Source organism: Scyliorhinus torazame, chromosome 7 (genome assembly GCF_047496885.1).
Source record: "Scyliorhinus torazame isolate Kashiwa2021f chromosome 7, sScyTor2.1, whole genome shotgun sequence".
In the NCBI taxonomy this organism is placed as follows: domain Eukaryota; kingdom Metazoa; phylum Chordata; class Chondrichthyes; order Carcharhiniformes; family Scyliorhinidae; genus Scyliorhinus; species Scyliorhinus torazame.
Window position 1 is genome coordinate 322,577,578 of NC_092713.1, and position 25,917 is coordinate 322,603,494.

The 25,917-nt window shown below is 49.5% G+C and overlaps 1 protein-coding gene across 1 annotated transcript in view; it reads left to right on the top strand.

Annotated features, from left to right (window-relative positions):
- LOC140427211 (START domain-containing protein 10-like) overlaps positions 1 to 24,324 on the top strand; it is a 262,989-nt gene extending 238,665 nt beyond the window's left edge. Inside the window, exons 4-6 of the mRNA XM_072512819.1 lie at positions 6,679 to 6,796; positions 17,677 to 17,729; positions 19,027 to 24,324. Of these exons, the coding sequence (XP_072368920.1) occupies positions 6,679 to 6,796; positions 17,677 to 17,729; positions 19,027 to 19,257 (402 nt within the window). The 3' untranslated portion in view covers positions 19,258 to 24,324. The remainder of the gene's footprint in view (positions 1 to 6,678; positions 6,797 to 17,676; positions 17,730 to 19,026) is intronic.
- Positions 24,325 to 25,917: the final 1,593 nt, after the last annotated feature.

A 25,917-nucleotide genomic window follows, 5' to 3' on the forward strand; every position in this document is an offset into this window, starting at 1 on the left:
TCTGCCACAGCACCTCACTGGAGGGTCAGTACACCCGCCGCTCCTGCCTAGGCCTGACCACACACCGACGCCCCCTACAGGCGCCCCCCACCCGTGTCAACCTTTTGCCCCCACAGCACCGCCTAGGGGTGACGAAGCTGCCTGGGAGGACGAAACCACGCTCCCGGAGTCGCAACCACCGGGACCCTCATCAGAATCACTGCCGAAGCCCAGACGCTCCAGAAGGACGACCAGGCCACCCGATCGACTGATTGCTGCACTATGAACACTTTGTTAATATCCTCGACATCTCGGTACCTCCATACCTGGTCATACCATGCTAAAGGCAACTAATAACGCTGGCAACCACCCCCGCCGGGCTCTTTTTTAACAGGGGGTGAATGTGGTAATACCAGGTATTGCGGTACCTGAGAGGCTGATGACCATTGGTTAGACCCAGGAGTCTACCATTGGCTGATGTACGTAGCTCCGCCCTGACAGGCGGAGTATAAGAACCGGTACCGTCCCAGCAGCCTTCACTTTCTGTACCGAAGCTGCTGGGGAAAGAGTTCTAATAGATTAAAGCCTTCAGTTATGAAATCACTTCGTCTTGAGTGTAATTGATTGCGCATCATGGGTGTACGAAGCTTTCGGTGCTCCCGGAGGTCCCGCAGGCACGACGTCGCGTGGCCGTTGGTCTTCACCGTCATCGATGCGGTGGCCAGGTTGTGCGGGCGAGATCGGTCCAGCATCATCGAAGCGAGCTACGGGTAGCCGTCGGATGCTTCGAGTGGCGAGCGTGTGCGGTTCCGATCTCGGTATGTCCGGTGACCCTGTGGGGGACAAGATGGCGGCGCCCATGGTGCGCACATTGTGGGGTCAGGACAAGATGGCGGCGCCCATTGGCCGCACATGGCCCCGGGAGGAGAAGATGGGGGCTCCCATTGTGCGTCTGGCGTGGGGGAGTGGGCGATAGCGGGCGCGATCGCAGCGACTGCGCGGGCCTGGCACACAGCCGCGAAGTGGCTCTTCTTACTGCTGGCTTTACAAACGGCAGTGCGGGCCAGGCAGTGTTGCCCCCCCCCCCCACCCCCCCGCCCCCCGGCCAGTGGAACGGCTCCCCCCCCCCCACTGACTGTGGTGCTGCTGGACACAATCTGCAACCGCCACACCGGGTTTATGAAAGCTCAGACCACACACGGTCATGAATTCGGCCCATTGGAGGCAGAGCATCGGGGGAGGGCTTCAAAGTGACGCACTGACGCCATCATAACAGCGTGCAGCGAGCTCCGAGATGACGCCGAATTTGAAATACAACGCCGGGCCGATTCTGTCGCAAACGGGTATACGATTTCGGCAAACCGAGAATCCCGGCCTTTCTCTCTGAAACAGGGAATTCTGGGGCGGGATTCTCTGATCCTGAGGCTAAGTGTTGACGCTGTTGGAAACGCCGTCGCGTTTCTCGACGGCGTCAACACGGCCCCAGGAACAGCAATTCTGGCCCCTACATTGGGCCAGCGGGGAGCTGGAACGGGTCACGCCGCTCCAGCTGCTGATCCGGCCGTGGAATGGGCGCCGGGGGATGCGCGCATGCGCAGTGGGTCCGGCGCGAACCCGCGCTTGCACAGTCCCACCGGCGCGATTTCCACACATGCGCGGTGTCTCCCTTGTCTGCGCCAGCCCACTATTATCGTCCATCTGTCTATCCAATGACCATTTGAATGCCCTTAGTGTTGGCGAGTCCACTACTGTTGCAGGCAGGGCATTCCACGCCCTTACTACTCTCTGAGTAAAGAACCTACCTCTGACATCTGTCCTATATCTATCTCCCCTCAATTTAAAGCTATGTCCCCTCGTGCTAGACATCACCATCGAGGAAAAAGGCTCTCACTGTCCACCCTATCCAATCCTCTGATCATCTTGTATGCCTCAATTAAGTCACCTCTTAACCTTCTCTCTGATGAAAACAGCCTCAAGTCCCTCAGCCTTTCCTCATAAGATTTTCCCTCCATACCAGGCAACATTCTGGTAAATCTCCTCTGCACCCTTTCCAATGCTTCCACATCCTTCCTATAATGCGGCGACCAGAATTGCACGCAATACTCCAAATGCGGCCGCACCAGAGTTTTGTACAGCTGCAACATGACCTCATGGCTCCGAAACTCAATCCCTCTACCAATAAAACTAACACACCGTACGCCTTCTTAACAACCCTCTCAACCTGAGTGGCAACTTTCAGGGATCTATGTACATGGACACCGAGATCTCTCTGCTCATCCACACTACCAAGAATCTTACCATTAGCCCAGTACTCTGTCTTCCTGTTATTCCTTCCAAAATGAATCACCTCACACTTTTCTGCATTACACTCCAATTGCCAACTCTCAGCCCAGCGCTGCAGCTTATCTATGTCCCTCTGTAACCTGTAACATTCTTCCGCACTGTCCACAACTCCACCGACTTTAGTGTCATCTGCAAATTTACTCACCCATCCTTCTACGCCCTCCTCTAGGTCATTTATAAAAATGACAAACAGCAGTGGCCCCAAAACAGATCCTTGTGGTACACCACTAGTAACTGGACTCCAGTCTGAACATTTCCCATCAACCACCACCCTTTGTCTTCTTCCAGCTAGCCAATTTCTGATCCAAACTGCTAAATCACCCTGAATCCCATGCCTGCGTATTTTCTGCAGTAGCCTACTGTGGGGAACCTTATCAAACGCTTTACTGAAATCCATATACACCACATCAACTGCTTTACACTCATCCACCTGTTTGGTCACCTTCTCAGAGAACTCAAGAAGGTTTGTGAAGCACGACCTACCCTTCACAAAACCGTGTTGACTATCTCTAATCAAATTATTCCTTTCCAGATGATTATACACCCTATCTCTTATACACCTTTCCAAGACTTTGCCCACAACAGAAGTAAGGCTCACTGGTCTATAGTTACCTGTGTTGTCTCTACTCCCCTTCTTGAACAAGGGGACAACATTTGCTATCCTCCAGTCTTCAGGCACTATTCCTGTAGACAATGATGACTTAAAGATCAAAGCCAAAGGCTCAGCAATATTCTCCCTAGCTTCCCAGAGAATCCTAGGATAAATCCCATCCGACCCAGGGGACTTATCTATTTTCACTTTTTCCAGAATTGCTAACACCTCCTCCTTATGAACCTCAAGCCCTTCTAGTCTAGTAGCCTAAATCTCAGCAATCTCCTCGACAACATTGTCCTTTTCCTGTGTGAATACTGACGAAAAATATTCATTTAGCACCTCTCCGATCTCCTCGGACTCCACGCACAACTTCCCACTACTGTCGTTGACTAGCCCTACTCTTACCCTAGTTGTTCTTTTATTCCTGACATATCTATAGAAAGCTTTAGGGTTATCCTTGATCCTACCTGCCAAAGACTTCTCATGTCGCCTCCTGGCTCTTCTTAGCTCTCTCTTTAGGTTCTTCCCAGCTAGCTTGTAACTCTCGAGCGCCCTAACTGAACCTTCATGTCTCATCTTTACATAAGCCTCCTTCTTCCTCTTGACAAGTGTTTCGACTGCTTTAGTAAACCACGGTTCCCTTGCTCGACCACTTCCTCCCTGCCTGACAGGTACATACTTATCAAGCACACTCAGTAGCTGTTCCTTGAACAAGCTCCACATTTCCATTGTGCCATCCCCTGCAGTTTTCCTCTCCATCCGATGCATCCTAAGTCTTGCCTTATCGCATCATAATTGCCTTTCCCCCAGATATAACTCTTGCCCTGCGATATATACCCAGTCCTTTCCATCACTAAAGTAAACGTAATCGAATTGTGGTCACCATCACCAAAGTGCTCATCTACCTCCAAATCTAACACCTGTCCTGGTTCATTACCCAGTACCAAATCCAATATGGCCTCGCCTCTCGTTGGCCTATCTACATACTGTGCCAGGAAACCCTCCTGCACACATTGGACAAAAACGTACCCATCTAAAGTACTCGCACTATAGCGCTTCCAGTCAATATTTGGAAAGTTAAAGTCCCCCATAACAACTACCCTGTTGCTTTCGCTCCTGACCAGAATCATCTTTGCAATCCTTTCCTCTACATCTCTGGAACTTTTCAGAGGCCTATAGAAAACCCCTAACAGGGTGACCTCTCCTTTCCTGTTTCTAACCTCAGCCCATACTACCTCAGTAGACGAGTCCTCATCAAACGTCCTTTCTGCCACCATAATACTGTCCTTGACTAACAATGCCACCCCTCCCCCTCTTTTACCACCTGCCCTGAGCTTACTGAATTATCTAAACCCCGGCACCTGCAACAACCATTCCTGTCCCTGCTCTATCCATGTCTCCGAAATGGCCACAACATCGAAGTCCCAGGTACCAACCCATGCCGCAAGTTCACCCACCTTATTCCGGATGCTCCTGGCATTGAAGAACACACACTTTAAACCACCCTCCTGCCTGCCGGTATACTCCTGCAACTTTAAAACCTTACTCATGACCTCACTACTCTCAACCTCCTGTATACTGGAGCAACAATTCAGGTTCCCAAGCTCCTGCTGAACTAGTTTAAACCCTCCCGAAGAGCATTCACAAATTTCCCCCCCAGGATATTGGTATCCCTCTGGTCCAGGTGTAGACCATCCCGTTTGTAGAGGTCCCACCGACCCCAGAATGAGCCCCAATTATCCAGAAATATGAAACCCTCCCTCCTGCACCATCCCTGTAGCCACTTGTTCAACTCCTCTCTCTCCCTATTCCTCCTCTTGCTAGCACGTGGCACGGGTAACAACCCAGAGATAATAACTCTGTTTGTCCTAGATCTAAGTTTCCACCCTAGCTCCCTGAATTCCTGCCTTCCTTCCCTATCCCTTTTCCTACCTATGTCGTTGGTACCTATGTGGACCACGACTTGGGGCTGCTCCCCCTCAAGGATCCCGAAAACACGATCTGAGACATCACGCACCCTGGCACCTGGGAGGCAACACACCAACCGCGAGTCTCTCTCGTTCCCACAGAATCTCCTATCTATCCCCCTAAGTATGGAGTCTCCAATGACTAATGCTGTCCTCCTCTCCCCCCTTCCCTTCTGAGCAACAGGGACAGACTCTGTGCTAGAGACCTGTACCCCATGGCTTACCCCTGGTAAGTCCCCCCCCAACAGTATCCAAAGCGGTATACTTGTTACTAAGGGGAACGACCACAGGGGATCCCTGTACTGACTGCTTCCTCCCAGCCCCTCTCACCGTCACCCATCTATCTTTATTCTTCAGAGTAACTACATCCCTAAAGCTTCTATCTATGACCACCTCTGCCTCCCGAATGATCCGAAGTTCATCCAGCTCCAGCTCCAGTTCCCTAACGCGGTTTCTGAGGAGCTGGAGATGGGTGCACTTCCCACAGATGAAATCAGCAAGGACACTGACGGTGTTCCTCACCTCAAACATTCTGCAGGAGGAACATTGCACTGCCTTCCCTGCCATCCCCTCTAGATAAAAAAAAGAAAAAGAAAGAAAGAGCTTACCTGTTATTCACTCTACCCCTTAGGTTAAAGGAGGTGGAAGGGTGGGGGACACTACAAGTGTAGTGTCTAGTGTTTAGAAACTGCCCAAATTAAATATAGGTAAAAATAATACACTTAACCAGCAACCACTGTGCCCCACACAAAAACAGCAATCAGCAGTTATTGGCCTGCACAAACAATTTAAATCTTTACTACTTACCCAACAGTCACTCTGTCCTCACTCTGACCGGATTCAGCTGGAAACTCCCTACAGTAAGTTTTTTAAAAATTTATTGTCACTTGACAACAGCTCCTCCACAAACCACCTTCAAGTTTGGGTGACCACTACGGACGCATGCAAATTTCCCCCGCAACAGCCAATCAGCAGCTCCACTCTACTGCCCTCTGCTGGATGCTTGTCTTCACTTGAACAGCTAGAAACTCTTGCACAGGTACACCTTCAAGTTAGGGTGACCACAACGACGTATGCAAATTTCCCCGCAACAGCCAATCAGCAGCTCTGCTCTACTGCCCTCTGCTGTTGGGCGCGTATCCTCTCGGTTTCTGGGGACCTCGCATGGCGGCTACGGACTGTGTCCAGCACCTGCACAGTCGGGGGGGGTAGCCGTTCCAGTGGCTGGGGGTTTGGCGGGGTCTGGGGGGTCTGGTCGGGGGGGGGGTGGTGTACGGCTGGTGAGGGTGGGTTACAGGAGGGCACTATCTGGAAAGCTGGGTCCACGTGCGGCCGGCGCCATGTTGTACGGCACGACTGCTGGAGGTCGCCGACATGCACATGCGCGGTCATGGAACCAGCAATTCTCCGGCTGTATCCGCAGGCAAAGCCGGGGGCTGCTAGGCCCCCCACTGGTCAGAGCATCGGCGCATGGGCGCCGCCGGAATTTTCATTGTAAAACTAGACACTTCCTCCAGACATAGCCTCAACCTCGGAGAATCCAGCCCAGGGTCTGTGTGTCGGGGTTGATAATCTGAATGTTCCATTGCCCCGCCCCCCCCATGGGTGAACTGCCTTTGACATTCACATTAAACAAAATGCTGATATTTTTTTGGAATCATTCTGACAAACGGCGGCTTTAGGATGACCACGGCACCATGTCAGGTGATTGTGTTCTTGCCTGGGTCAGCTCGCTGCCTTGTTTCAATTCCAGATGTTTTGTACTGATGTTCCTGTCTGCTTCCTTGTTTCCAGAAATATCCCCCGAAGAAGGACACAGTGCGAGCTGTGTCCCTCCAAACTGGTTACTTCATCAAATCAAACGGAGCCAACAGCTGTATCCTATATTACCTCACCCAGGTGGACCCACGAGGTTAGTGCGGGAAGCTGCCTGTCGGGAAGAAGCTCGACATTCCAAACCGTCCGCCACATACTGATTTAGAAAGAATTCTCCCAATGCTTTGGTGCATAGATTATAGAAACAAAATTACAGAGGCCATTCAATCCCTCCAGCCTACCCCACCATCATGGCCGATCTAAACTACATTTTCCCATTTTGCTCCATATTGTTTGATACTCTTCCAAGAATATATTGTTCTCACTGTTAAAGTATCCACAGAGTTTTCGGGGGCAATCCGGGGTTTAGGTCAAGAAGAAAGGACATCAGGGTCCGGCCAAGGCAGGTCGGGGGAATCGGGGTCGGGGTGATGGGGGTCGGAGGAATCAGGGTCGGGGTGATGGGGGTCGGGGAATCGGGGTCGGGGTGATGGGGGTCGGGGGAATCGGGGTCGGGGTGATGGGGGTCGGGGAATCGGGGTCGGGGTGATGGGGGTCGGAGAATCGGGGTCGGGGTGATGGGGGTCAGGGGGATTTGGGGTCAGGGTGATGGGGGTCGGGGGGGGATTGGGGTCAAAGGGGATCGGAGTGGAAATGTACAGGTTTTGGGGAAATCGGAATTGAGTTGAGTTGTTGATTGTGATTCAGGGAAGGGTCAGAATCAGAGTGTTGGATGGGGGGGGGGTGAAATATCTGTCACCACATGGGAGGGGCTGGGAGACACCTGGAGAAAACAGTCCCACTCCTCCTGGACCACAAGCAGTGCTGGAAAGGCTGAGGCACTCACTCACACCTCCTTTCAACTCAGGTGTTCCCAGACTTGGCGAGAAAGGCTCAAACTGGCTAAATGTCTGGATATGAGGCTGTGCAACTCATTAGCATATTTAAATTAGTAAAGCTGCTCATGACCGCAGATTATAAACTTGACGCTGAAACGATGCTGGGTCTGCTGGAGCTGTCACAGGCTAGTTGGACTTGGGTTTCAAATTTATCAACATATCAGAGCTGCCTCGTCACAAAGGGTTAAAAACTATCCCCAAATATCTGTTGGAGCACTCTCCATAAGTTGATCTGTGTCACTTTGGGGACACTTTGACGTCACACTGTCAGACAGTCTTGCTGTATTTACCTGAATATCCCCAGCTGGGTACCAGGGCAGCTGGATGGTGATCCCTCAGTCACCCGCTAGCAGATTGGCATCTCTGAAGATTCCATCCACTGTCCTCAGCAGAATATATCAACATTATGTGTTCAGTGCATCAACTATTCTTGGAACTCAGCCAAGTATTCATAATGAAGCCCCAACAGCAACTGTATCAACAAAAGCAGGTTGATCAGATTGCCTGGGTAGGGCAGTTATCCTTGATGTCCTGCTCAATGTTTATCCCAACACATTATCACTAAACAGATGTTCTGGTCATTATCACATTGTTCGTTGTGGAACTTGCTGTGAGCAAATTGACAGCTGCATTTCCTGCAACAGTGAGAACACTTTAAAAAATGTACTTCTTTGGCTGTAAAACACTTCTAATATTTCAAGGTTGTGAAAGGCATTCTCTAAATCCAGGTTTTTCTTTTGTTACAACATACAGACAAGAAATACATAAGGTTTGGGAAAAGCAGAAGGAGCTTGTACAGTGAGGGTCGTTTGACTGATTAACCTACCTGCAATATTGCTTTAAAATCCAAATGGCATGGTATTAGTCAGTCTGGTGGTAGTGCGATTTTCTGCCTATGGTCAGTGACGAGCTATCATGGACACTTTGTTGTGCTTTCTGTACTTATCCAACTCTTAATTAACTCCAACTCTTAATTAATTAAATCAAACTCTGAGTATCTAAGGAAGGATGTGCTGGCCTTGGAAAGGTGCCAGATGAGGTTTATAGATTCATCATAGAATGCCTACGGTGCAGAAGGAGGCCAGAAGCACACTACCTACATGCACCCCCCCCCCCCACCCCGCATTCAACCGGCCCTGTCCCTGTAACCCCATAATCTAACCACTGGGCACTAGGGGGAAATTTATCATGGCCAATCCACCTAACTCACACATTTTTGGATTGTGGGAGGAAACCGGAGCACCCGGAGGAAACCCACGCGCACACGGGGAGGATGTGCAGACTCCACACAGACAGTGACCCAAGCCGGGAATCGAACCTGGGTCCCTGGCGCTGTGAGGCAGCAGTGCTAACTGATGTGTTGGGTGTTCTGGATCACATACAGGTGCAACACTATTTTATTGAATCATTAACTGTTTAACATACTCAGACTGTGGGTTAATACGATACTAGCTTTAACAAAAGACCTTTGTCTTGTCCTAACCAGTCGATGCACTCAGCACATGGTGAATGTCTGTGTTGCAGGCAGTGAGCTCTGTCCTCCTAGCTAGCTGCAACTCGAATGAACGGGAACTCTGATGCCCCCTGTCTTTATAGTGCGTGTGCTCTCACTGGTGATTGGCTGCGGTGTTGTGTGTGTTGATTGGTCCCACTGTGTGTCCACCAGTGCATGTCTGCACCATGATATACTGGTGTATATTATGACATCCCCCCTTTTATAAAAAATGTACCTGCGTCGCAATAAATAGTGTATGGTGAATGTTCCTGACTACGTGTGTGCGAAATATTTACAGGACTATGTACATAAAAACTAAGCTATTTACATGGGAATGTGCCTGGTGCAGAAAAACAATGTGTCACAAGAATAACGAGATGAACACTATATACAAACCACTTGAACGATTAAACGGAAGAACAGAACAAATCAGAAAGTCCATAAGTCCACAAAGTTCACAAATTAAGTCTCTGAGGTGGGCGATGAATTCTGGTTGACCGTCAGGGTGGCACACCACTCATCGTCTGGATCAATGCTGTATACCGACAGCGGCTGGTGTCTTTGCTTCGGGCACAGCCTGTTTTTCGTTACGACACCGACTCGAAAAGGTGCCTTCGGGTCCTCGGTGTCACTGGTCTGCGGGAAGTCGGAATCGGACTCGGTGACCGTGGGTTGAATTGCCCGAACATTCCTGCGAGGCTGGCTGAAGCGATATGAGTTGGAAGGCTGAGCTGCTCGACAGAAGGCAGCACGGTGGGCAAGTCTTCCACATCGTAGGCATTGTCGAGATTTTGCGGGGCATTGCGCTTTAAATGGGCGGAGCCACAGTTGCCGCACGTCATGGTATCAGCACGTTCGGTGCGCCACCGCGCATGCGCGGTGTGGTCCTGCGTGGTGCGCGCCTGCGCATTACGTTCCTCAACGTCGCAGTCCCCTCGTTTGGTGCGTACAAGCGCGGGAGTCCGCGAAAAGCGTGCAAAATGGCCACCCTCATCCAGGCTGAGGCCCTGGAGGTGTTCAATCACTTGGACCCGTTCCGCCTCGTGGGGACCTTGCCGCGCCATTTCAGCCGCTTGGATGTGGGAATACCGACTGGTGGCGTTTTCATGTAAGACACAGGTCTCGATGGCGGTCGCTAGGGTGAGTTGCTTTACTTTGAGGAGCTGCTGACATAGGGGTCCGACTGAACACCGAAAAGGATCTGGTCGCGTATCATGGAGTCGGAGGTGGGCCCGTAGCTGCAAGACTGCGCAAGGACGCGGAGGTGCATGAGAAAGGATTGGAAAGGTTCATCCTTACCCTGCAAACGCTGCTGGAACACGTAGCGCTCAAAACTTTCATTCACCTCTACGCTGCAGTGAGTGTCAAATTTGAGGAGAACCGCCTTGAACTTCGTCTTGTCTTCATCATCTGCAAAGGTGAGAGAGTTGAAAATGTGGATGGCATGGTCCCCGGCCGTGGAGAGGAGAAGAGCGATCTTTCTGGTGTCCGAGGCGCCCTCCCTGTCCGTGGCTTCGAGGAAGAGCTGGAAGCGCTGTTTGAAAATCTTCCAGTTGGCCCCGAGGTTGCCGCGATGCGGAGCGGCGGCGGCGGGCTGATGTTGTCCATGTTGCAGGATGACGGAATGCTGGCGGAAGGCAGATCACTTGCAGGTAGGTCTAAGAAGTGCTAATATCCCACCATACCTGGTATCATGTTGTGTTGGGTGTTCTGGATCACATACAGGTCACCAACACTTGAAATAGTGCAACACTATTTTATTGAATCATTAACTGTTTAAACATAGTAAGAAGTCTTACAACACCAGGTTAAAGTCCAACAGGTTTGTTTCGAATCACTAGCTTTCGGAGCGCTGCTCCTTCCTCAGGAGAATGAAGAGTTATGTTCCAGAAACATATATATAGACAAATTCAAAGATGCCAGACAATGCTTGGAATGCGAGTATTAGCAGGTGATTAAATCTTGACAGATCCAGAGATGGGGTAACCCCAGGTTAAAGAGGTGTGAATTGTGTCAAGCCAGGACAGTTGGTAGGATTTCGCAGGCCAGATGGTGGGGGATGAATGTAATGTGACATGAATCCCAGGTCCCGGTTGAGGCCGCACTCATGTGTGCGGAACTTGGCTATAAGTTTCTGCTCGGCGATTCTGCATTCGCGGGTCCTGAAGGCCGCCTTGGAGAACGCTTACCCGGAGATCCGAGGCTGAATGCCCTTGACTGCTGAAGTGTTCCCCGACTGGAAGGGAACATTCCTGCCTGGTGATTGTCGCGCGATGTCCGTTCATTCGTTGTCGCAGCGTCTGCATGGTCTCGCCAATGTACCACGCTTCGGGACATCCTTTCCTGCAGCGAACGAGGTAGACAACAGGATGCACATCTGAGGTGGAATCATCCAGCTGCTTACCTCGTCCCGTGACCTTTGATACCCCAGCGGGTGTCCTCTGGGGGGCTCCGGGGCCGGGGGGCCGGGCTCACTTGTGGGCAGCACATGCACAGCTCTGTCCCGTGTGCTGACCCCGAGATGCTGCCTCATCAGAGGGGTGGAACTCGGGGGAGCTGATGGCCACTGTCGCCACCTCATGCGATGGTCCGCTTTGGCACTCAGCGCCCCCTCCTCCTTGTTGGTGCCGACAGGCCCTGGGGTTCACCGTGGGACAGAAGGACAGCTGGTTCGAGCTCCGGCTGCCCCTGCATCATCTGGCTCAGCCAGCCCGTGTAGTTCCCCATGGTCCACACCACTGCGCGATGCCTTGAACTCCTTCACTCATGGTGCCGACGCCATGCACCAGGCTCTCCACTGCGGTCGCCACCCTAGTGTTGGCCTCAGTGTTGGCCTCAGTTCCACTCATTGCCGGCGACATCTCCTGGGCCCGTAAACCCTGGGACTCCTCCAATTGCTATGGATTTACTGGAGTGACGCTGGTATTTCCCTCTGAATGTCCCGGCCGCTCCCTAACGTCTCCATCAGCTCCGGGTATCCCATGGGCTCAGCAACAGGCTGGGACCCAGCTGGGTCCTGGGATCCAGCAGCCCTCCAACTGCTGTCTCGCCTGGGGGTTCCTGTCTCCTCCTCAGCAGCAGTGTGGTGCTCACTACATTGTGCCCCAGAAGACGTTGAGAGTAGTGAGGTCATGAGTAAGGTTTCAAAGTTGCAGGAGTGTACCGGCAGGCAGGAAGGTGGTTTGAAGTGTGTGTTCCTCAATGCCAGGAGCATCCGGAATAAGGTGGGTGAACTTGCGGCCTGGGTTCGTACCTGGGACTTCGATGTTGTGGCCCTTTCGGAGACATGGATAGAGCAGGAACAGGAATGGTTGTTGCAGGTTCTGGGGTTTTGATATTTCAGTAAGCTCAGGGAAGGTGGTAAAAGAGGGGGAGGAGTGGCATTGTTAGTCAAGGACAGTATTATGGTGGCAGAAAGAACGTTTGATGAGGACTCGTCTACTGAAGTAGTATGGGCTGAGGTTAGAAACAGGAAAGGGGAGGTCACCCTGTTAGGAGTTTTCTATAGGCTTCCGAAAAGTTCCAGAGATGTAGAGGAAAGGATTGCAAATATGATTCTGGATAGGAGCGAAAGTAACAGGGTAGTTGTTATGGGGGACTTTAACTTTCCCAATATTGACTGAAAACACTATAGTTTGAGTACTTTAGATGGGTCCGTTTTTGTCCAATGTGTGCAGGAGGGTTTCGTGACGCAGTATGTAGATAGGCCAACGAGAGGCGAGGCCATATTGGATTTGGTACTGGGTAATGAACCAGGACAAGTGTTAGATTTGGATGTAGGTGAGCACTTTGGTGATAGTGACCACAATTCGATTACGTTTACTTTAGTGATGGAAAGGGATAGGTATATACCGCAGGGCAAGAGTTATATCTGGGGGAAAGGCAATTATGATGCGATGAGGCAAGACTTAGGGTGCATCGGATGGAAAGGAAAACTACAGGGGATGGGCAGAATAGAAATGTGGAGCTTGTTCAAGGAACAGCTACTGCGTGTCCTTGATAAGTATGTACCTGTCAGGCAGGGAGGAAGTGGTCGAGCGAGGGAACCGTGGTTTACTAAAGTAGTTGAAACACTTGTCAAGAGGAAGAAGGAAGCTTATGTAAAGATGAGACATGAACGTTCAGTTCGGGCGCTCGAGAGTTACAAGTTAGCTAGGAAGAACCTAAAGAGAGAGCGAAGAAGAGCCAGAGGGGGCATGAGAAGTCTTTGCCAGGTAGGATCAAGGATAACTCTAAAGCTTTCTATAGTTATGCCAGGAATAAAAGAATGACGAGGGTAAGAGTAGGACCAATCAAGGACGGCAGTGGGAAGTTGTGTATGGAGTCCGAGGAGATAGGAGAGGTGCTAAATGACTATTTTTTGTCAGTATTCACAGAGGAAAAGAACAATGTTGTCGAGGAAAATACTGAGATACAGTCTACTAGACTAGAAGGGCTTGAGGTTCATAAGGAGGAGGTGTTAGCAATTCTGGAAAGTGTGAAAATAGATAAATCCCCTGGGCCAGATGGGATTTATCCTAGGGTTCTCTGCAAAGCTAGGGAGGAGATACCGGGCAGCACGGTAGCATAGTGGTTAGCATAATTGCTTCACAGCTCCAGGGTCCCAGGTTCGATTCCCGGCTTGGGTCACTGTCTGTGCGGAGTCTGCACGTTCTCCCCGTGTGTGCGTGGGTTTCCTCCGGGTGCTCCGGTTTCCTCCCACAGTCCAAAGACGTGCAGGTTAGGTGGATTGGCCATGCTAAATTGCCCTTAGTGTCCAAAATTGGCCTTGGTTGAGTGGGGTTACTGGGTTATGGGGATAGGGTGGTGTGGGCCTCGGTAGGGCGCTCTTTCCAAGAGCCGGTGCAGACTCGATGGGCCGAATGGCCTCCTTCTGCACTGTAAATTCTATGAATCTATTACTGAGCCTTTGGCTTTGATCTTTAAGTCATCTTTGTCTCCAGGAATAGTGCCAGAAGACTGGAGGATAGCAAATGTTGTCCCCTTGTTCAAGAAGGGGAGTAGAGACAACCCCGGTAACTATAGACCAGTGAGCCTTACATCTGTTGTGGGCAAAGTCTTGGAAAGGTTTATAAGAGATAGGATGTATAATCATCTGGAAAGGAATAATTTGATTAGAGATAGTCAACACGGTTTTGTGAAGGGTAGGTCGTGCCTCACCAATCTTATTGAGTTCTTTGAGAAGGTGACCAAACAGGTGGATGAGGGGAAAGCAGTTGATGTGGTGTATATAGATTTCAGTAAAGCGTTTGATAAGGTTCCCCACGGTAGGCTATTGCAGAAAATACGGAGGCATGGGATTCAGGGAGATTTAGCGGTTTGCATCAGAAATTGGCTAGCTGGAAGAAGACAAAGGGTGGTGGTTGATGGGAAATGTTCAGACTGGAGTCCAGTTACTAGTTGTGTACCACAAGGATCTGTTTTGGGGCCACTGCTGTTTGTCATTTTTATAAATGACCTTGAGGGCGTAGAAGGATGGGTGAGTAAATTTGCAGATGACACTAAAGTCGGTGGAGTTGTGGACAGTGCAGAAGAATGTTACAGGTTACAGAGGGACATAGATAAGCTGCAGAGCTGGGCTGAGGGGTGGCAAATGGAGTTTAATGCAGAAAAGTGTGAGGTGATTCATTTTGGAAGGAATAACAGGAAGACTGAGTACTGGGCTAATGGTAAGATTCTTGGTAGTGTGGATGAGCAGAGAGAATTCGGTGTCCATGTACATAGATCCCTGAAAGTTGCCACCCAGGTTGAGAGGGTTGTTAAGAAGGCGTATGGTGTGTTAGCTTTTATTGATAGAGGGATTGAGTTTCGGAGCCATGAGGTCATGTTGCAGCTGTACAAAACTCTGGTGCGGCCGCATTTGGAGTATTGCGTGCAATTCTGGTCGCCGCATTATAGGAAGGATGTGGAAGCATTGGAAAGGGTGCAGAGGAGATTTACCAGAATGTTGCCTGGTATGGAGGGAAGATCTTATGAGGGAAGGCTGAGGGACTTGAGGCTGTTTTCGTTAGAGAGAAGAAGGTCAAGAGGTGACTTAATTGAGGCATACAAGATGATCAGAGGATTGGATAGGGTGGACAGTGAGAGCCTTTTTCCTCGGATGGTGATGTCTAGCACGAGGGGACATAGCTTTAAATTGAGGGGAGATAGATATAGGACAGATGTCAGAGGTAGGTTCTTTTCTCAGAGAGTAGTAAGGGCGTGGAATGCCCTGCCTGCAACAGTAGTGGCCTCGCCAACACTAAGGGCATTCAAATGGTCATTGGATAGACATCTGGACGATAAGGGAATAGTGTAGATGGGCTTTAGAATGGTTTCAAAGGTCGGCGCAACATCGAGGGCTGAAGGGCCTGTACTGCGCTGTAATGTTCTATGTTCTATGGGGAGAAAGCAGGATTAGGCTATTGAGTTGGATGATCAGCCATGATCGTGATGAATGGCGGAGCAGGCTCGAAGGGCCAAAAGGCCTCCTCCTGCTCCTATCTTCCATGTATCTATGTATCTATGTCCTGCTGAACACCACCAAGGTCAGCCTGATATTGGATCACATCCCCCAGCGAGTCGGACATTCTGCCGAGACCCTCGGTCATGGCCGTCACCGACTGCGCGAAGCCTTGGACACCTTCACTCTCGCTGCCGACGCCGTGCACCTGGCTCTCCACTGCGGCCGCCACCCTAGTGTTGGCCTCAGTTCCACTCATTGCCGGCGACACCTGCAGCATCCATAAACCCTGGGACTCCTCCAATCGCTATGGATTTGCTGGAGTGACGTTGATATTTCCCTCTGAATGTCCCGGCTGCTCCTTAACGTCTCCATCAGCTCTGGGTATCCCACAGGCTCAGCATCAGGCTGGGACCCAGCTGGGCCCTGGGATCCAGCAGCCCTCCAACTGCCGTCTCACCTGGGGGTTCCTGTCTCCTCCTCAGCAGCAGTGTGGTGCTCATCACATTGTGCCCCAGACGCCTGTCCACTAACATGTCCCACCGAGGTGTGTGTATCTGCGCTGGGGAGGGTGGGGATGACAGCTGTGCCGCGACCGCGATGGCAAACTCGGAGCTCTCCTCTGAGGTGATCTCCTCGGAGTCAGGAGAGAGGCAGCCTGGGATGGGCCGGCTCTGGAAGCTGGAGGGTCTGTGGGAGAATGGACCTGTGATCAGTGGGAGGGACGGGTCAGTCAGTAAAGCAATAACAATTCACGTTTGACAGATCCTCCGGGTGGGGCCCGGTGGTTCCTCGCCTCTGGCGTCCGCCAGGGCCCGCTCTTCGAAGGAGGTGAGGATTCTCATGTCCGACACCCCTCCGCCAGTCTGGGCCCTCTCCCACCCATTGTGGGAGAGCTTTTCCTGAGGGCCACAGACACGGCATCGTTAGCCACACGCGTGATTCACTGGTGGGAGCGGGGTTCTGAAGGTGGGGTTGGTGGGGAAGGGGGAGAGAGGGCTGGGGGTCGCATGGGGAGTTGGGGGGTGGATGCACCCTTGGGGGGTTGGGGGGGGAACGCTGGTGTCTAGTCACTCGTGCTGCCCCGTGTCGGTCATTGTCCTTCTTCCGACACTGCAGGCTAGTCCTAGTCACACTGCCCGAGCTGCCTGCTGCCTCCTCGTCCCAGACTTCACTGGCCCTCTGGAACCCTCGGGGAACCAGGACATCCCTCCTGGTCTCCACCGCACCCAGGAGCCTCCCCAGGTCAGCAACCCAGAATCTTGGGGCCGGTGTCCTGGGCGTCATTGTTGCGAGCTGGCTAGGATTGGCTGAGCAAGGGTAGCTTAAGTGCTGCTCGACCTTGTTAGCGGGGGGCTGGCGAGTGCGGTCCCAGCGAATCAGCTGGCGAGGCATTATTGGCGGCAAGAAGCCCGTGAGGCCTCGTTAAGTTGACCAATTAACATTGGATTGCGTTGCTGGTTTCACTGGGCGGAGCGCCGGGAAACTGGCGGCTTTTCCCGCTCGCTACCACACGTGGAAAACCTTCCGGGTGATCGCGCCCATAGAGTTGTATTTAGGTCCTTGGCCTCCAACCATCAGCCAAACTGTTGGCGACGAGCTTGTCCACCATTCAGCCAGCTTCCCTTCAACTACAACACTGGGGGCAGTGTTCATTTATTTAAGGTGAGGCTTTCTGCCTTGGAGAGTTTCTGGCCAATCAAACAGCCGCATCCCATGAAGTGAACTTAAAGAAGAAAACATTAAATTCTGGAAATCTGAGGGGAAAGAAATGGAAAATGAAAGAGGAAGAAAAATTCCAATCTGAAAGAGTAACCTGTAAAGGTTAAAGTGTTGGTGAAGGTTGCCATCAAATAATTAATGAACCTTTCTCCTTCACATACTGTCCTGTTGTAATGTGTTTCCAGTCGGAGCTCACACTTCAATCAAAGTCTGGCCACAATGTGGAGATTTTAATTGCATTTTCCAGCTAATTCAACCTTGCAATTTTATATTGCCAACAGAAATCAATTTTCATCGCGAGGCGGACGTGCGGGAATGTGATAATTGCCACAGATTGGAAACATTACAGTCAGCGAGATGTTGAGTGATTAAATTCCCTTCCTTTGTTTTCTTTCAATTGTTATCTTCATGTTTTGCAGGGTCATTACCAAAATGGGTTGTGAATAGAGTTTCCCAATTTGTAGCTCCCAAGGTAAGGAATGGGTTCTGTCACCAGACACTTTGGAAGAGTTTGTGGTGATTCCGTTCAGTCGGGTTTGAGGCATTGAGATTTTCATCAGCAGAAATTACCTTTTCCCAAATAATTCAGGAGGAACACTGAGTTTCCTCAGTGTCATCAACCGAAAACAAACAAGCCTGCGCTCCCCCCCCCCCCCACCCCCACCCCCATTAATAAAAGAACTTCAACGCAACCTGCAAAGAAAGTTTGAAACAAGAATAATTTGCATTTAAACAACACCTTTGACCAAGTAAATCCACCCAAGGTGCATCGTACCAGCAAACATCAAACACATTGTCACTGAGTCACATAAGGGGGTGATGAGAATTGTGCAGAAAGAGGAAGGTTACAAGATGCAAGGAGAGTGGTGGAGAGGGTTTAGGGCGGGAATTTCAGAAGGAAAGGCACTGCCGCAATTGTGAAGAGATTAAAATCCAATGTTTTTAAAAATCATTCTGAGGATATGGGCGTCGCTGCGCTGGGCCAGCATTTGTTGTCCATCCCTAATTGTCCTTGAACTGAGCGGCTCGCTCAGCCATTTCAGTCAGGGCCAGTTAAGAGTCAATCACATTGCTGTGGGTCAGGAGTCCCATTCCGGCCAGACCGGGTAAGGACGGCAGATTTCCTTCCCTAAAAGACATTAGTGACCCAGGTGGGCAATGGTTTCAGGCTCATCATCAGATTTTTAATTCCAGATTTTTATTGAATTCAAATTCCACCAACTGCCCTGGTGGGATTCTGACCCAGATCCCCAGAGTATTACTCTGGGTGTCTGGATTACTGATCCAGTGATAATATCACTGTGCCACTGCGACCCCACATGCACAAAAGACCAGAATAAAATTATATCATAGCATCATGGTCCACTGCACATAGTCCAGCTCAGACAGTGTCCACCTATCACAAATACTCTCAAGTTGTCAGTCATTACCCCGTCTCTAGGACCACCTGGGCACAGACAGGCCCACAAAGCCAGTGCGACCACTTTTCTGGACCAACCTGGTCCTGTATACAGTTACCTTGGACAGATCCAGGGACAGACCCACGAGGAGGTCCTATGATGTTCCCATTCTCCTCCACACTGGATGGCCAGGACCCTGTGGGACTGACGTGGAGCCAGAAATTCAGGAGCAATCCTTTCAAGTAGCGGAGCGGGGTTGAAAACTGCTACCCCCTGCAGTGAATGAAAGGAGTTTCAGTCTAAAGGAAGTGATTGGCCGTGTCTGATATCATTGCCTTATGCAGGACATTCTCTTGTTGTTTCTTTCAGGCTATGAAGCGGATTTATAAAGCCTGTCTGAAATACCCTGAATGGAAGCAAAAGCACAATCCCCACTTCAAACCCTGGGTGTATCCAGAGCAGAACACGCTGCCTAGAGTCAGCCTTTCCGATCTATCACTGCAGAACGCATCATCGCTCGAGAACATTGATGAGAGCAGCCTGTCAGAGGAGAAAGTCCACATCAGCGATGAGGAGGAGAGCTATTCCAAAGAGTCATAACACACACACGGGATAGAATCATTTACGTGGAAAGTAAAGACTCAGTATCCCTTTTATGTTCAGTGCACATCTAAACCAAGTCTCAAATTATCCTCACAAAATAACACAATCTAAACAGGCACCAATTAAATCATACAACACAACGTTTGAGATTATTAAACAGCTATCTCAGTGCCTCTATCTATTGAAACTGAAGCCTAGCAGTTAGGACCAGGAATGACCAATTGGCTTTGAACTGGATTGAATGGATAGCAACTTGGAAAGGCTGTGGTACATTTTACATCGCAGGTCCTTCAAAGGGCAACACATTCCCTTCACAATGCAGCACTGATATATAAACTGGATAAAACTCACACAGTTACTGTACGAGGAGGGAATGTGAGCTTTCAGCATTATATTTCTTACATTTATTTGCCATAAAATAAGTTATTTGATCTCATTGGCACAGGACCTTATCGATTAATGGCTGTTGCCTTCATCCTCGAATATCAGCTAGCCGTGAGTCCATTCTAAAAGGGATACTGGCTCTTTTAAAATCATTCAATCAGACTCCTTCAGAGACAGATACTTGGCAGATTCATCCTCACTCAACTATCCAACAAAATAATAAGAACAGGAGCAGCCTGGGTCCCAAATTGCATTGTCATTATTAACTCACTCCTTCTTGTTAGTTTATAAAATGTAGGCACTTCCTGATTTGCAGAGGTGATAAATTCCAGGTGAAAACATGATATTTATGATTATAAACATCCCAGTGATGTGGCAACTTCCACAATATTGCTTAAAATGATAAATAGAACAATGTTACACAATTTTAGGATGATGGTTTGGTGTGAAATCCCAGGCTTTCATTATCGTCAGTAATTGATGATATCCTGAAGCTGCTCATTCCAGAAAACACGTTTATTGTCCAGGAGGACTCACCAAGAAGCAAATTGTCACAATCCCACCAATAGTTCTAGATATAGTTTCAAATAGACATAACCTGTTAGATTTGACCTGTTTAGATGACTCCATGGTTACGCAATTCCTGATGCAGCCAGTACGAAAATAGCAGGAAGTGTAACAGGCGAAATGAAACCCACTGTTACTGGCCAATAATGCAAGGGGCTGTCGCTGTCAGAGACTCCGAGCCTTTCCACCCGGCCTCATGCAGCCCGTGGTCTAGCCGAGGTGAATAGTGAAGCAGACCCGAGGCGTTAAATGGCCGACTCTGTTCCCAATGTTCACATTCACTACCTGCTCCATGGATAACTCGCTGATGTTAGTTGGAGCAGCAGCTTAGGAATGACAAATGGCCTCTGTTCCCCTGGGCTAGGGTAAGAAGGTTGTGGGGTTCCCAAAGCCGATGATCATCCATGTGGATAGATTAGAATCAGGCTTCACAGTGATGCCTCCACGGTGAAATGGCCGTCAACATCCACTATCCAGTCCCAGACCATTCCCTTCAATATCCACCGCCTGGGCTAATGCGTGAAGACCCACCATATTTACCAGAGCGTGTCCAGTCCCTGTGAAACCGCACAATATCAAAACCAGCACTCCCTTGATAAATGGGTGCAAATAATCATTGCCAATGGTTCTGCCTCTTGAAACAGTGTTAACCCCAATTCCTTAACTGTGTAAAAACAGATGTTGATTCACTTCTGGGATGTTGACCTGATACCCTGATGATTCTTTAAGAATAGTTTTGGCCGTTGAATTTGAGAATCCTCAATATCGAAGAGGTAATGTGAGAAATTACTGGGATTCGTCAGTAAAGTTCAGCACATTGCAATACGATATATAATCAGTGTATTAAAAATAAAATGCAAATTAATTGGCAATGGATTACATAGATTTTTATTGGTGATGAAAACATTACTGCAAACCCAGGATAAAAGAGCAGATTCAGTCAGATTTAAAACCCATTCAGATTGTCCTGATTTGAACGTTTTGGAAGTGAATGGTCTCGTTTTACTTTTCCAGATCGATCGTTTAAGATTAATTCATTTTATTTTTTACTGCAATGCCCTGGCCAGATCTGTTCCAGCTGAAGGAGTTTGATTTGTATTTATTTTAATGAAGAAATACTGCATCAAAAATGACTATTGACACTGTGGTTAGACCTTGGCAATGTTTCCCTATTGTGTTAGTAACTGAAGCCTGTGATTTTTGTGCTTTTGAAAAATCTTTCGCCTTCAATTGTGTTTGCTATTTCATTTTTGTTTCGTCAAAATACTAATAAATAGTGCAGGAGCTTAGAAAGGAAAGTCAAACACTCACCAAGGAGTGTACAATAAGTGTTCAAGTGGCGCAGCTTAACCCTTTAGAGTACTGAATGTCTTTTAAACCTTGTGCGCTTGTTAACTGTCAAAAATGATGGTTCTCTCAATTTACTTTGGTCAGAAACTGATGAGATAATATTAGACTCATTTCAACTCTGTCGACGCATTTAGATGACATTGTAAAACTACAGGACGAGGATAGATTTGTGTCCTGTCCTGTGACCGCTACAGTCCGTGAGGTGTAGGTACACCCACAGTGCTGTTAGGGAGGGAGTGCCAGGATTCTGACCCAGCGACAATGAAGGAACGGCGATATATTTCCAAATCAGGATGGGGAGTGACTTGGAGGGGAGCCTCCAGGTGGTGGGGTTCCCATTGATCTACTGCCCAAGTCCTTCCAGGTCGTAAAGGTCATGGATTTGATCTTGTCCCAATATTTCTCATCCTGTCTTTCTATTAGTCGAGTCAATTTGGCAAAACAGCACATGTCTGTTTGTGTTGCTTCGTCCCAAAGGTTCTTGCATCTGTTGTTTATGTATTAAAATTGTGCATCAATTCAGAAGCTTTATCCCATCAGGTTACAATATTTTCCTGAATGAACATGTCTCCTGTCTTCCCCTTGTTTGTCCTTTGAGGTTGGCCAATGTCAGGTTGGAAATGCAATGGAGAATCAGGCAGAATATCGGAGGACCAGAGGAGGAGTGAAAAACTAATCTGAAAAACAAAGGGGGAGCATGAAAATAGACTGGCAGCTAACAGAAAAAGGAATCTCAAGGTCTTCCATAAACATAAATAATAAAAAGGTGGGAAAAGGAATAGGGCCGATTAGGGATAACAAAAAAGGACATATATAGGAGACAGGAGAAATAGCGGAGATATTAAACAAGTACTTTGCCTCTGTCTTCACAAAGGAAGAAGATGTTACTCAGATCGAGGTGAGAGAGGAGGTTACTGGTACACGCAAGGAATTTGCAATTGAGAAGGAGGAGGTGTTAGGAAGGTTATCTTTACTGAAAAGTGATAAGGTACCAGGACTGGATGAGATTCGTCCAAGGATAATGAGGGAGGTGAGAGTGGAAATTTCAGAGGTTCTGGTGATACATTGCCAGTCTTCCTCAGACACCGGAGCGGGACTAAGGGTCTGGAGAATTGTGACTGTCACTCCCTTGTTCACAAAGTGGAGCAAGGATAAAGCCGGCAACTGCACACCAGTCAGTTTGACTTCAGTGTTTATTTGAGCTTGTAGCAAAGAAGGTTAATGAGAGTAATGTTGTTGATGTAGTTTATATGGATTTTTAAAATAATACAGAGCCACACAACAGACTTGTGATCAAAAGTCCATCTCCTGGAATAAGCAGGAACGTAGACACTTGGATCAGGAATTGTCTGAGTGACAGGAAAGAGAGATCAATGTTAAAGAAAAACAGAAAATGCTGGATAAACTCAGCAGGTCAGGCAGCTTCCACCGCAAGTGAAACAGAGTTAATGAACCTTCTGCAGAACTGGATTCACAACAGGAACTCTATTTTCTCTGCCAGACCTGCTGAGTTGATCCAGCATTTTCTGTTTTTATTTCATATTTCCAGCATCTAGCATAGTTTGCTTTTATTATGAGTAGTGATAAATGGTTGTTTTTCAGATTGGAGGAAGGTTTTTAATGGAGTTCAAAAGGGGTTAGTGAGGGGACCCTTGCTCTTCCTGATATTATTAGTGACCCAGATTGTGGTGTTCAGGGCACGATTTCAATATTGGCCGATGGTACAAAGATGGGAAACATTGTCCGCTCTGATTAGGATAGTCTTGAATTGCAAAAGAACATGAACGTGTTGGTGGATTGGGCAGACTAGTGGAAGTTCAATGTGGAGATTTGAGGTGATTAATTTTGGCTGGAAGAATGTGGAAAGGCACAATAAAGTAAAGGCAGAAACCCCAAAGGACAAACAGGAACAGAGGGACCTGGGTGTATTTGTACATAATTCATTCAAGATGGCAGGACTTGTTGGGAGCACGGTTAACAAAGCAGATAGTATCCTGGACTTTATTAATAGGGGCATTGAGTCATAATGAATGACGGAACAGGCTTGAAGGGCCGAACGGCCTCCTCCTGTTTCAATTTTCTATGCTTGTAGGTGACTGCTGAGGTCGAGCTGGGTCCAGAACATTCTGCTGTAAATTGGGATAACTCAGCTGACTGGATTTGGGACAATTTACTGCCTCAGGATTTCCTCTCCTTGTGTTTTCTCTTTGCCTCTCAATACTTCTGGAGGAGACCGTGTCATTTGATATTTGGTTGTGCCAGGTGCAGATTCTCACTGGATCTGAAGTTGATATGAAAATTCTTTCAGTGTCCTTGTCGTTTTCTCTTTGACAGCCACCAGACCACAACACAGACTCAAGCTTTCCATCGAAGATTCACTTCGGTCAGCAATTCTGGCCGCTTGTCCAGCTCAACTGAGTCTCAATTTGAGGGGGATGTTTGGAATGCCAGTGATGTATCATTAATTCACTGCAAGACAATGTCTATATACCGTCCGAGGGGGGTGGAGCCAGAGGCGGAGCCCACCAGGTTCCAGTACAATACCTGTAAGGAGATCACATTACCATTGGGCCACAGTGCTACACAGACAGCTTATACTATGGTGAATACATTCACCACATTCACCCCCTGTTAAAAAGTGAAGTCCAGCGGGGGCAAAGTGGGATCATCATATGTTCAGTCTGTCTGGGGGCCGGATTGTTCTTTTGGACGTCCTGAGCTCTGGCGGTGCGGCGGGTATGGACGTTGCAGTTGTTGACTCCGAGAGCGTGTTGTCTGGAGCTTCGGTCCGGTGTGTCGCCGGCGTTTGAGGGGTGGGGGTAGGCAGGGGGTGGGGGTAGGTAGGGGGTGGTGGATGGTGGCACGAGGTGGTGGATGGCGGCAGGGGGTGGTGGATGGTGGCAGGGGTGTGTGGATGGCAGCAGTGTAGGTTCGGGACAGTACAGGAGCCCCGGTGGGGCGTAAGGGATTCGGGGGGGTGGCGACAGGTGGTGGTGGGGGAGGGGGCGCATTGGCCTTGGAATCAGTGGGCGCCAGGTCCCGGAGGGAGACCGTGTCTTGCCGTCCGCCTTGGTGCGCGACGTAGGCGTGCTGGGGGTTAGCGTGCAGCAGCTGGACCCTCTCGACCAGGGGGTCGACCTTACGGCTCCTCATAGGCTTCCGGAGAAGGTCACATCCCAGAGTCGTCAGCCAGGATGGAAGCGAGACCCCAGAGATGGACTTCCTAGGGAAGACAAACAAACGGTTGGGCGGGGTCTCGTTCGTGGCTGTGCAGAGGAGCGATCTAATGGAGTGGAGGGCGTCGGGCAGGATCTCCTGCCAGCAGGGAATCTGGAGACCTCTCGACCGAAGGGCAAGAAGGACGACCTTCCATACCGTCGCGTTCTCCCTCTCCACCTGCCCGTTTCCCTGCGGGTTGTAGCTGGTAGTCCTGCTCGAGGCGATGCCCTTACTGAGCAGGTACTGACGCAGCTCATCGCTCATGGAAGAGGTGCCCCGGTCACTGTGGACGTATACAGGGAAACCGAAAAGGGTGAAAATGCTGTGCAGAGCCTTTATAACGGTGGCCAAGGTCATGTCGGGACATGGGATAGCGAAGGGGAAGCGGGAGTACTCGTCAATGACGGTCAGGAAGTATACGTTATGGTTGGTGGAAGGGAGGGGCCCTTTGAAGTTGATATTGAGGCGCTCAAAGGGCCGGGGGCCTTTACCAGGTGGGCCTTATCCGATCGATAGAAGTGCGGTTTGCACTCTGCGCAGACTTGGCAGTCCCTGGTCATGGCCCTGACCTCCTCGGTGGAGTAGGGCAGGTTGCGGGCCTTAATAAAGTGGATGAGCCGGGTGACCCCCGGAATTCAAATCAAATTCAGCAATCAGGACAACCCTGGTCATCTGCCTCGAAACGTTCGCTCTTTTCTCTCCCTCCAGAAGCTGCCAGACCTGCTGAGATTTTCCAGCATTTTCCGTTTGGTTTCCGATTCCAGCATCCGCAGTAATTTGCTTTTATCCAGACCAGCTGCTTAATCTTCGATTAGACAAAATTAGTTCTCAGTTAAAACACAAAACAGAAAATCCTTGCAATATTCCGCTGTTGGGAACCTCTGTGTCGCTTCTGCTGCAAAGCTGGCACGTCCTGTCTTTGTTGCACATTTGGTCGGAGAGAAGGATTGGTGATGGTCCAGAATCACAATAGGAGCCAAATTGGAGTGAAAATCGGGGGAAATCTTTCCCCTTCCATTGAACATGCAAACCCCGGCTAAACAACCAGAGCGAATAGGAGTTTAATTCCATACAGTCCACGCACTGACTGTCAATTGTGGGTTAATAGTGATCGGGAGACTTGGTAATCATTCTGAA